Source organism: Anolis carolinensis, chromosome 3 (genome assembly GCF_035594765.1).
Source record: "Anolis carolinensis isolate JA03-04 chromosome 3, rAnoCar3.1.pri, whole genome shotgun sequence".
In the NCBI taxonomy this organism is placed as follows: domain Eukaryota; kingdom Metazoa; phylum Chordata; class Lepidosauria; order Squamata; family Dactyloidae; genus Anolis; species Anolis carolinensis.
In genome coordinates, this window is record NC_085843.1 from 43,585,789 (window position 1) to 43,599,171 (window position 13,383).

The 13,383-nt window shown below is 37.6% G+C and overlaps 1 protein-coding gene across 1 annotated transcript in view; it reads right to left on the minus strand.

Moving 5' to 3' along the window:
• abi3bp (ABI family member 3 binding protein) overlaps positions 1-13,383 on the minus strand; it is a 181,688-nt gene that overhangs the window by 24,114 nt on the left and 144,191 nt on the right. The window contains exons 55-58 of the mRNA XM_062974809.1: positions 10,310-10,417; positions 6,721-6,831; positions 3,459-3,590; positions 605-670 (exon numbers count right to left, since the gene is read on the minus strand). Of these exons, the coding sequence (XP_062830879.1) occupies positions 605-670; positions 3,459-3,590; positions 6,721-6,831; positions 10,310-10,417 (417 nt within the window). The remainder of the gene's footprint in view (positions 1-604; positions 671-3,458; positions 3,591-6,720; positions 6,832-10,309; positions 10,418-13,383) is intronic.

Consider the following 13,383-nt stretch of genomic DNA (forward strand, 5'->3'; position numbering starts at 1 on the left):
CAGGCGCTTACTCTGCTCCCGGGATTTGAACCTGGGACCTTTCGGTCTGCAAGTTCAGCAGCTCAGTGCTTTAACACACTTCACCACCGGGACCTCCTACATATAGTAATATACCTCCAAACAGAAAATAAGTATGCCAGGCAGAAAGGTTGAGCCTAACCTCTGTTTTTCTAATCATAGAGAAGTTATTTTTTGCATGAGTGGGGAAAGAGGCAATATTCCAGTTTTCTTGCTTTCCAACTGTATTTTGTAACTACAATATAGAGTTTGTTGTTGTATAGTAGATGGAAATCTAAAATACAAACTTTTGAACACTGCTGCTTTTAAAAATCTTTTTGTCGAAAACATCCATTTTGCAATCAACACCTGACAATGCTATGATCAGTTACATAGTTATTTCCTTGGTATTGCACATGTTGACTGGATAAGTCCAGTGACCAAGCTATCGACTGTATATCAAGGACTATAGTGGTGACAACTTGGGAAAATGATTGTAACCCCAGAGTACAAGTGAAGGAAAATGAATGGATTCTTTGTTCTGGAATTTGAAGCAAAACTAATACATTTCCTTAGTACCTTACAACTGCAGATGTTTTAGTCATACCTGTATACCTTGGTGTGCCTGCAACATCCGTCTCTGTTGTAGGAAGTGAGCTGAACATTGGATTACCTAAGGAGAAGAAAACCAAAATAGTGCTTTGCAAAGTTAAAATGACACTTCATATTTCATCTCGCATTTTAATCTCAAGCAGTCTCTTAATTCCTCCCCTTGGTGTATGCTTGGAGTCATACTGGCTTTTTCTTCAGGGTGAGCTGGATTTGGCTGTGATGGAAAATACATGCTTCTTTGCACTGCCAAAACAAAGATAATCATAACCCAAATGACTGAGCTCATTATTGTTGTTGGAGTCACTTCATGCATAATATACATAATCCTCTTCAGAGCTCTAAAAAAAGGAGTTTGAGTTTCACCAATACTGCTGTCATTTCACTCATTGTCTGTCTCCTCAGGGAGCATATCCTAAACCTAGCAACACTTGAAATATGTTGATAGCAAATCTGAGCCAATTCTCTTTTTTATGTTCCTTAGTATCCAGGGAAAGATGCGGACACCAGTGACGCTAGCCAAGTGGAACATGCCAAGCAAAATTAGGCCTGATGAATTTATGCTGGTAAATATAGTAAAGAATGTAATGGGCCAAATTCTGAATTAGATATATACATCCTACTAACATAAGCAAGAAATAGAATATGCATTTATGACATAATTCTAAAATGCCTTTAAGTAATGCAACATTTTATTCAAAGGCTAAGTATGTTTATTTTTAATACTTTCTAGAAACAAAACAAAACTGTAGAGTAGTGCAACTATACTACAGTGGTAAATCTCCCCTGAAGAAATCTTTCCTTGAAAATCCTGTGATAGGTTAGGGTTGCCCTAAATCAAAGATGACTTGAGGGCACATAACAACAAATATTAACCCCAGCATATTCCCTTATCCCTATATCATATCCACCTTTAAAGTCAAACAAGCAATGAGTTTATAAGGGGAGTCTCCCTTCTCAAGGAAGCTATGGATGAGAGAGCATGGCTTACAACCTGCATGACATTGGGTAAATCACTCTCTCAGCCTAACAGGAAGTCAGTTGCCATTTATTGGAGTCAATACAAACACACACACACACCGCCGCCGCCGCCACCACCAACAAACAACAGCAATTTCCTATGTACTTTTATTAATTAGCCATTACTTATGCTTTCTCTGGGCGTTTACTGTATTAAATAATGAGAAACAGCATTTTGTTATTGGTTCCTGCAAATGACTACGCTTTTGTTGTCCACTCAGGCCCCTTATACACTGCCATATAAAATCCAGAGTATCTGCTTTGAACTGGATTATGTGGAAGTGTAGACTCATATAATTCAGTTCAAAGCAGATAATGTGGGTTATCTGTTTTGATAATCTGAATTATATGGCAGTGTAGAAGGGCCCATAGTGCCATTATTCCACTTCAACTGCCATGGCTGCATCCCAGGTGTAGTGAATCCAAGACTCTCTGGATGAGAACCCTAGATGCTTCTCTTTAAACAGCAGATCCCAGGATTCCACAGGATGTTGCCCTGGCAGTTAAAGCAGGATGATAATGCCAGTGTATTGTGATAAGACTTTAAGTTCATTGATCAGGAGCTGGTGGCCACCCCATCAAATTGCACCCTAACCCTAATCTGAATTTGAGTTTATTTTCCATCTTTTCTTCTCACTTCCTCTCCCATTATCCCATGGGATAACTACTCAAATTTGCAGTGTTACTGTGTAGGATTTGAAAGGCTAGTGGAACATTTCTGGCATTTAGAATGATGGAACATTATGAGCTATCATGAACATAGAACAGGGATGGAATTCATGCGGCCCTCCAATACTGCTACAGTCCAAGTATTCCTAACCATTGGTTATGCTGCTGGCACAGAAGCTAGGACTGCACAATGGGCAGTTCTACAATGACAAATATTGAGGGTTGGTTTCAGCCTGCATCTTAACCTGAGAGGCATCCAGAGCAAACTTGGGAGGGTGTCCATACTGCTAAGCTGTACTGAAGCAAGTTTGATGCCACTGGGCAGGATCCAAATGCCACCCCCTGATATCCCTGTGAGTGCCAGCTGCAGCAGAGACCAGGGGATGGGGGGACACCTGCTGCTATGCAGCCTTCCTCCCTTGTTCCATGTCATGTGACTGGCAAAGGAACCTGAGAGAAGTGAGAAAGAAGGGGGACAGCTACCTCTGTTTCTGGGCTGCCTGAGAACAAGGAGTGCAGGATGGCTGTCGTGACACTCACCACTGGATGGCTGTCGGGACACCCACCACTGGTTCCACATCGGGACCTATTAGTGTCTGCACTGCCAGAACACAGGAAAGCTTGAATTCCGGTGCAAGATATGGGCTTTCCCTTGTGTTTTTGGAATGCTCTCTACAAAGAAATCAGACAGGCGCCATCTCTAGCTAACTTTAGGAAAGAACTAAAAATCTGGATGTGGGAGCTGGCTTTCAAAAATGGTTCACTACTTTTCATTTGATGGTGGTCTTTCAGTTTTGTCAATACCTATTGGTTTTTAATGGTTTTGCTCCAAAGTACAATATGTTTTAAACCCAGTACAATTTCTAACCCATGTATTTATTTATTGTGATATCTTTTAAAAAATTGTTTATGATTATTGGTTATATATTATGTCTTGTCCTTTTGGTTTCTCTTTATATATGTATAGTGATTTGATTCTGTTGTGAGCTGCCCCAAGTCCTTGTGGAGAGAGGGCAGGATATAAATAAAGATGATGATTATTATAATATTTGAAATATTGTTTCTGCTGAAATGCTATAGTTTATTTTGCCAGTCTAACAACCCCGCCCCCCCCCCCCACAAAAGCAGAGAAAACCCACAAAATATGCAACCACAGTTCTTACTATAATCTGGAGAAGAAGCTGCTGTAGGTGGCTTTTTATGTGAGCTTGTTTTTGCAAGACCAGTTGGCCCAGCGGGCTTAATTGGGGAAGATGCTGCAGAAGGTGGAGGTGCTCGTGGCATCAAGATATTTCCTGTTTGAAAATAAATGTAAATCTGAAAGGCAAGTTGAAATTACAGTAGCCTTGATTCTGTATAAAACATTCATAGGTCATAAAAGAGATATAATTTTTCAGAGATTTTATTCAGTCATTCTAGAGCAGTGGTTCCCAACCTGTGGTCTGTGGACCACCAGTGGTCTGCAAGAACTAAAATATGGTCCGCGGCCTCACCGTTGCAATGAGAGCGACTAGTTATATGAAACCCTCTTATAGTGCCGAAGCTGATTAAATATGATTTTCTATGGGTGAGCAGATGGGGACTATTGAATGGCATATGTTCTGTATTAGAAACAAGAGCTGGTGTGGTCTGTCCAATGCAATTTTCTGAATCAGCACCCCAAATAACCAAACCAAATCTAAAGTTGACCAAAAACTGATTTGTAACCCTTTTGGTACTAATGTTGGAGACTGGTCCCTGGTCAAAGTGGTCCATGGTAAAAAAAATGTTGGAAAACACTGTCCTAGAGATACATAGGCAGATAGGGATTTTCATTTAAGTATAAGATGTAGAAAATTTAGGTTGAATTTGCTTAAAAACTTGCCCTGAGGGTAGTGAACCTTCTAATATCTTTCTACTTATTTCTGCCACAAGCCATCTGACAAAAGCGTTAAACATGGGTGGAGCTTGTAAGTAAAAAAGAGGCAAGAAAAGACTGTCCCATGGATGACATAAAGAATCATCATAGACCCTTACCCACTCTATCTCATTAATAGGGTTGTGATAAGTCAAAGTTGACTTGGTGGCAATTAAAAATGACAACAAAACTTAAATACATATATTTGAAATAAATGCATGTTTTCCCTATTTCTATTTTTCTTCTACTTCATTAATTTTCTCTGCAAATTATCAATTGATAGTCCCTTGGGAAGAAATAACACAAATAATAAGTGTACCTGGATCAAGAAGACACTCGAAACTGAAATGTCTTCTCTGCATTAAAAACAGGAGATAAGCTACTAAAAGTTATAACTGTTAGGTAACTTTAATAAGTGCTGAGAGATTTACTTATATTAAACATATGTAAACCTTTTTGGCAAATCTGAATGAAGTTATTTGTTATTCCTTGTTAGAAGTACTTTTCTATATATCTAGAAGATTTGAAACTGTTTGATACTTTTGATTAAGACGAGTAGAGTGAGTGTATTTAAAATCTTGTCTTGCCAACAAAAATTCAGAAGCTCTTGGTAAGTTTATCAAAAGGTCTGACTACTCCCTTCTTTGTCAATTATTTTTAGTGTCCCTTCATACAATGCATAATGAAAAAATATGTTTACATGATGAAGGAAAGAAAAATGAGATATTTTTAAAAGTTTAAAAAAATCAAGAAAAAGAAAAACAAGTCTTCTCAAATTCCTTACACTTCTGTACTGGAAATCCACTATTGAGAAATACATATTCCCATATGATAGCCTATCTCTCCTTCTCTAGAGTTTACTAGACCCTTTAACACATATAAATTCTAGTTCAAATTAATCCAAGGCAATCCTGTTTTTTTGGATACTGGAGATAATAATAATAATAGCAACAACAACAACAACAACAACAACAACAACAACAACAACAACAACAACAACATTTATTTATATCCCACTCCCCTCACCCCGAAAGGACTCAAGGTGGCTTACAACAGAGAACAACACAGTAATAATATAAAAATAATATACTATATTTACACCCTGCCCCATCGGGGTGGCTTACAACATGGATGAATACAATAAAAATGCATAGAAAATAAATAACAAACAAAAGAATAACACATCAGATCAATATAAGACAAAACAAAATAAGCTAAAGCATGAGTAAACAAAAATTAAACAAGCATTATAAAACATTAGTTAAAATCACAGTAATTCTTATAAGTTAAATAAGAGTCCTACTACCTGATGCATAATAATACTCAACAACCAAAGTAACAAAACTCATCAACTAACAAATCAACAAATCATAATACATAGACAAAAATAAAGCCAGACAATAAACATATTAATTATAACATCACAAAACCATCAAAATATATAAAACTTTCTGATAAGTTAAAACATATTAGGCACAAGAGGTAAAAAGACCAGCTCCTATTGATAAAATAGGGCAGGCAGGTACCTCGGGTACATTTATTGGTACTGCATCAATGCCGGTGTCTAAGTCAGAGCGGATATGAGTAACTTTGTCTGTAAAATAGTGTGGGAAATCACAACACTGAGCCACTGAGTGGTCAGGGGTCCTGCCCTGAGAATCAGGGTGAAGGAGCCCGCTGACCACTTGGAACAGCTCTCCTGGTCTATTAGTTGCAGACACATTGCAGGCAGTCGAGTAAGATTTCTTGGCTACCTCCATTGCTGCGGAGTAGGCCCTAAGGAAGGCTCCAACTAGTGCTTGGTCAGATTTGTCCTGAGTCTTCCGCCAGCGGCACTCTAGTCTCCATCTCGCTTGCTTCATCACCATTAGTTCCCTGGTAAACCAAGGAGCCAATTTGGCTTTACTAAGTGAAAGGGGAAATTCAGGGGTGATTGTGATAGATATTCCACATATCATGCCCAGGACTAAGGAAGCTATAACATTTGGACTCTAGCAAAAACTATTGATTTATTTCCATTTGTGGAGTTTCCAAAAAGTACCAAATCCAAAAAAAGAGAGAGAAAAATGAGTTGTGGTGGCAGCACATTGGTGGCTAGGAGTAGAATATTATGTACATATAAAAACTATCAAAATGTATCAAATCACTTTGGTACATAGCTTGTAAAAATGCATTTTATAGCAAAAGAATGCATATCCTCAGCATGTCTCCCCCGCCCCCCCAATTTGTTCAGATGGATATGGTACCTTTTGGCAACAAGCTCCACATTTGGACTTTGAAGGCTAACAACATCACCAAAAACAACTGAAAAAATAAAACCATTAAAATATTAGTAAAAACCACTTGAACAATCATTAGATATGCATTCTTCCTAAAAGCACTGAGAATAGGAACTGATTGCAACTCTGAGTGGAATGTTATGCACAGGTGCAAACAGCCTGGAAACATCAAAAGAGAACTGTCTTATGAACATAAATTATGAATAAATGTATAAATAAATCAATCCACTGCTTGAATATTTTACATACCTGAGCGCCCAGGTTTACCAGTCACCGTGTTTGGCGGCAATGGTTTTCTTCGGACTGGTGTAGGTTTGGCGGAAGCTAAGGGAGATCGTGGAGGGCCGGGTGGTGTAGCTACTGTATAACGTTACAAGACACCACTGTTAGCGGAGGAACCCGCACACCACGAAATCAGAAAGAGAAAAATGGCTAAGAGCTACACTTCTCAAGCAAAAATTTAAGGCATGAGCTTCAGCGAGAAGAACTGCAAAAGAACACAAAACATAGACAGGGAAGAGCTGAAAGGAGTTATTTAGAGCTTTTTTCATTTCTTGCATGCTTTCAGCATTAGACCAAACAATAGCATAGCAAGGCTGTTAAGTCAGTTCGCCACAATTTATCCTTCTCCTTCAGTTAAATATCTTTACAGTGTTTGGGCATGGTATTATATTAAGGGAATATCTAAGATGCTATAATTAAACGGTGTTAGTAAAACAGTTAGACCAAAGTGAGAACAATGTCCATTGTTTTCTATTGATATGGCCACTGCTTTACCAATGGAATGATGAGGAAAGGGGGAAAATAGCGACCTAAAGAATGAATCAGTAAACGTCTCCTGCCAAAGGACATTTAACGTATGTAGTGGAGCCAGGGCTCATGGAGTCAAAACTCCAGGAATTAGCAAGAATTGTGACATTATTTGTCACCTTCTTAGACTCTCCTCTTCTGACTTTAGCAGTAATCTATAGAGCAGCTGGAGGGGAAATGGACTTCCCCAACAACAAGGCATTGCTACAAACTATCCCTGTTGTATTGCAGGTGGCTCTATACAAGACATACAACCTCATCACATAGAGGTCGAGAAGTGTCTTCTACCCGTTTCTTGGTTCTGCCAGCACACTGCTGGCACAGAGTCTGTCAGAGCCCATCAGATGATGCAGGGCTACTTCTGGCAGGGCTCCATTGAGCTCTGAATTGGCAGCACAGAGAGATGGAGCCCTGTGGAGTCCATACACCCAACTCCTCATAGAAGAAGTTGAGGAGGAAGCTGGGGACAATGGGGAAACATTGTGGGAAGGGATCTCACGACCAAAGACAGTAAAGGCACAAAGTGGTATACTGCCCCTAGGTTTGCCACTCTGTCCCCCGGCTTCTTTGCCTCCATGAGATGAGGTTCTTATTCCTAATAGAGATGAATGCTTCTACAAACTGTTTTTGAATCAACACAGTGAGCTGCACCTTTGAACTCTCCATGGAGGTATTTTTGTGAAGACCGTGATGTTATGTGTTTCAAAATTCATCCCTACATCTTTATTTAATATGTCAACTGGTAGGAAGAGGAAAACTTGATTTCTACATGTTTAACTTGATTTCTAAATGTTTAATGCCCAGGAAGACGGCAGCCTGGCTGCTTTGAGAATAATGATTGGGTTGAGAATGAATGACAATACTAGTTCTTTATTTTCTGCTGTATTCCTCATAATTATATACACACAGTAGCGGAAGAGCTGGTTTGCACAGTCTCAAATATTCTATATATCTGCCCACAGCAGTTCCTATCAAAATATATGTTTTCAATCTTGTGCCCATCTTCATGCCCGACTAATGTTCTTATACACGGGGTCCTAAAATATAATAAAGGAGAACTGTACATTTTCAGAGGCAGAAATAGCTGTACCCACCCTGCTTCAAGGAATTGCTATACAGTAATAAGAATACTTAAATTTATTGCCCTAGTTCTTCAAAGCCTTGTATATTTATGGTGGAATGTTTAAATTAATGAATGATGCAATTGCTCCTTTGCTTGAGTGGATGTCTTAACTGCCAGCAGCAAACATTTTATGCACATGTCATGAATCCCAATGTTCTTTAAAGGAATTAAAAGAATTATGTAGTTCACCATTTTAAAACCTTTCTTTCCATGCACTATTCCCAAGCTTTAATACTAAGAAAATTCAATGGGCATCAGTATAAAAACAAGCTCATGCATAGCTTCAGAGAGATTGTAGTACATGAATGAAAGACCAGCAAATAGAAATGCCATAGCACTGCTAAGTACCAATGTGATGAATACAAATAAATATAATTTATATTCATTTCAGTAGGACACATGTTCAAGAGGATTATCAATTTATTTTTATTTATTTTATTTCTTAAATTTATAACAATTATGAATTATAGCAATTACCTAATTACATAAAATTTAATTAAGATTTCAACGTATGCAATCCTCTTGGAGAGAAGGTCACAAAACTCATTGGAACTTGCTTTCAGGGTTGTTAATTTATTAGCTAATATTTTGGACCAGAATAAAGTGACCTGGAACCTAAAAATGACAATGAACATGTGGCTACTTGTTCCCTATTGCCTTTTTTCTAGGGAGTGGCAGATATGTTGAACAAGTGGGGATGTAGTGAGGGAAGCTACACTCATGGAGAGGACTTGGTGAGCACAAAAGTGTCCTCAATAAGATCCAATCCAAAATGCCTAATGATTTCAATCCAAGATTTTACTTAGTAGAGTTCTGCAGATGATGGAGTAAGGGATTACAAATATGGTTGTCTTCTGTCATCCTGTATTTCTGGTGCACCTTCCTATGCTATTGGGGAACCTTAGAGAACATTATGAAAAGTGGGTTGTGCTTCCCATGGGCAAGGGGGAATCAGAAAAATACCACATTACCATATCCTCCAGTAGGAGACATTAAACCTGTCCTGATTCTCAATACTAGTGGAAGGAGATCTTCCATTTGCAGAGAAACAAATCAATTTTTCAAAGTGAAATAATTTTTATTTTAGGCTTGCTTATGCTTAGGCAACAAAATGCACTTTGTAGTGATAAAGTTTTGAAGGCTTAGGCTTTATTCATTTGAGAGCAATGCTTGTCTGTCCCATACTCTGCAAAAATTACTATAAAAGAAAATGGTGGAAATTTGTATGTCATTTTTCATCACAGGATTGGAACTATTGATAAATAACAATAAATATTGTATTTATATTGGCCTAAATAAATGTGAAGGTAATGGTGGTATCACTGTTTTTGATTCCTATCACAAATAGATTTCTGTAATACTGAAAATATACTCTGGAGTCGTCAAGCACCCAGAGCAGGTATTTTGGGCAAAGGTGGCTGAAAGGAAAAGGTGGATTGCTCCCTCCTCTTTGAAGTCATGGACAATAATAATAATCAATAACGCATAATCAAAAATTAAATGATAATATAACTGATCAATTACTTGACATCTAACATTAAAACACAACACAAATCTAGCCAAATTTAAAAATAACATTAACATTATAAAAATTTTATGCAGCCAACAAAGCTAGGGTGAAACAACATTTCCGGTTGATGGTAATTTTACCACCAACATTGTCTCGGCTCTGTAGAGATGTATGTTTGAGTGATATGACAGCTTGGCCTTCAGGGTGTCAATATGTTTGCAAGTCTATGAACATAGGCTAAGAATCAGAACCATCAGTATCATTGACAATTATTTAAAAAAGACTTTCAAAAACCTCAATATTTACATTGATGGGGTAAAAATATAATGTTTGGAATGAAAATTAAATTATATAGTGTAATTTATGTTGCTCAAAAAAGTAGAAACTAATCTTACCAGGGTCTGGCTTTTTTCTTGACACTGAGGAATGAATGGATGAGTTGGAGCGTACACTAGAACTTGTGCTGAGAAGCTTGGTAGCATCTTGGTCAGTTAGTTTATCACCTGTGAGATAAAAATGAAATACATATGTACTATATCACAAGTTTACGAAATCACGAGAAACAGTTATCCCACCTAATGATATCTCATGAATGCTTATAAATGATAGAGAAATACCAGTGAATGTGGCAATTGTTCATTATATATATTCAGTCCTGTAAATCCACAATTTATCAACTTTCCTAAATGTATGGAATGCTTATACTTTTGAAAGGTTCAAAATTCAGAGTTAGCATGTACAAGACAGTTCAGTTGATAAAATATTAGAAAATGTATTCAGCACTGTCTTATAATTTGAGTGCAACAAAATGTCAGACTTGTAGCACCTAACATGTAAAATCTGTTTCACACTGAATTCCGTGTAAAGTAGACCAAAAACAAGAACTTTCAGAACCACAACAAGAAACAGAAAAAAAAACCAAAGGCCTAAATTTTGGGTGAAAATATTTATGTCAACCAAAGAGAAATAAATGCATTTCAATAAGATCAAGTTAATATACATGGTTTTTCTGCCCATGTTCTGCTTCAGAAGACCTTTTGGGAGAGTTGGGGCTTAGATACAATGACTTGGCTCATGACACTCATCAAACTCAACGCTGAGTGCAATGTTGAATGTGGGTCTCTCCAGTCCTGGTCGATTATTACACCAAGGTGTCTTCAATCAGTTTTGGTTGTCTGCTTTTCCCTGACCGACCCCTGTACTGTTGCTAAACCTTGGAAGAGGGGGATGACAGAGGATAACAGCGTGAAAGAAATCACTACTACTAGAAAATTTCTGTATCAAAATCTACCAATATAAAGATAGGTCTTCTTTTACTGCTATGTTTTAGTTTGAGGAAAGATTACTGTGGTTTTAATTCAATGCTTGCTGGAATGTTACCATTGGGAAAATGCAAGGCATCCAAGACAAAGTATTTCTCAAGAGCTAGACATTCTGATTTAATTACCTGACACTGGGAAGCTATAGGAGGATTGAGTTTGTTCTAATCCCTTGACTAATCCCTGTAAATCTACATATTAGGCCCCTTGTCCAAATGACATATTGTGAAGGGAACAGTGGACAAAACATGCATAATTTCCGGGCCTCTTTTTGGAAGGGAATTTTTTCTCCTCTGCATCTGCTTGGTCACTACATCACAGAACTGGCAGTATAAGAAGCTGTTGTGATCTGATATTTATATACTTCTCAAAGTTTTTGTAGAAATCAGTCATGCAATGATTACTTTTGGTAAACCAAGAAGATGCTTGACTGAAATTTTAGTTGTGGTTTGATCTACTCCATTTGTATGGCTTGTACCTTTTTCTGGATGATATCACATAAAGTGAACATAGCTGGGAAATGGAAAACTGATGCTAACCACCTATATGAAACTGATTTTTTTAAATGAAGGCAAGTTTTAACTGGCAAGGACAGCATCAACACCTGGCATTTTTGGGCAGATTCCGGGGACTCAGTACCGTGGCAGAACTTTTTATTGATTTCTACCCCGGGTCTCTGCATTGAAGTTGGCATTTAGAGAAGCACTGGGTGGTATTGCTCTGAGGCACAGTGGAAAATGTAATGGGCTAGACACCCAGGCACCCAGTTCTGTTGGGAAACTGCCATCATCACAAGATAAACTGTTAGAGACAATTAAAGAGGAGTGAGGTACTGCAGGAAACTTTATCCAAAGCTCTCTCAAACACAGACCTAGACCTGGTCATTGATTCATTGGACATGCTGCCTAAGAGTAAGATGGCTAAATACTTCTGAAAAGGATATCCTTTATAGAGAATGTTCTGGTGTAGGAACAGGTACTTGGACTTTCCATCACATCATCAGCTTCATTGTCATCACCACTTGAAATGAATGGCTCAAGTGGAATATAGGAAAGGTAGCTCTCAACCACATATTTACCAAGAATAAAAACTGATCATGGGCCTTAAAATTATTTCAGATTTCCTAGTTCAGGCATGAAGTTTGTAATGGGAAAATATTTTTTCCAGCTCTATAAAATTGGAGGTAGGGGTTGTGATCATCTGGATCATCACATTCTTTGTTGGATTGTATCTCCACCAGCTCTAGCAGCATAGCCAATGTTGACGGATAATGAGGGTTGACTTCCAAAAACCTCTGAAAGACAGTATGTTCCTCATTTCAATATAAATATAAAAGGATGTTTTGTCCTCTATATTCTTGCAGCTCCTTCCCACTTCTAAAAAAAATACTGTTGTAAGACATGCAAATAAAAACGGTAAAACATATGCTTATATGTCTCCCATTCTATATCTTGATTCAGTTTGTTGATGCTATGACAATCCTTGAAAATTTTATCCTATTACCTGTATAAAGTATATTCTGGTAACATTTTGTTTGATTTGGCAAGGTTTATTAATGAACGGCAGCCGTATACAAGAAGACTATTTAAAGGTCACTTGTCAAATTACTAAGCAGAAATAGTTACTACATTTGAGAGGATGGAATAATTTGCCTAACACCATTTGGAACAAGCTTTAAAATCCAGGCAACCTGACCTATTTAACACAGTTTATCCTCATAAATTCTCCATAAAATAATAATTAAAAAAAAACCTTTAGGTGCACTTCAACAAATCTTATATATTCTCTATATAACCTGAGATGGATTTTCATTTTTCAGACTGAAATTACCTGTATCAGAAACACAAGATTCCATCTGTCAGCCCACTCCCAAGCACAATGTATGGTAATTACCCCAAATGCAGAAACTTATTACATTATTAATACGTAATCTCCCATTATTTCCATTAGGCTTCCTTTCAGTTAACTGCATTTAGGATTGTACCTAATTCAATGTTCTAAAATAAATAATTCAAAACATTCAGCCAGATTACCTATCTGTTCATTCCCCACAATTTAGTTCAGTTGATGTTGAAGGCCTTGAGGCCACTTCCGAAATGTGGAGATTCTAAGGGGTTTTCTTGACAAGGTTTGCTCAAAGAAGGGTTGCT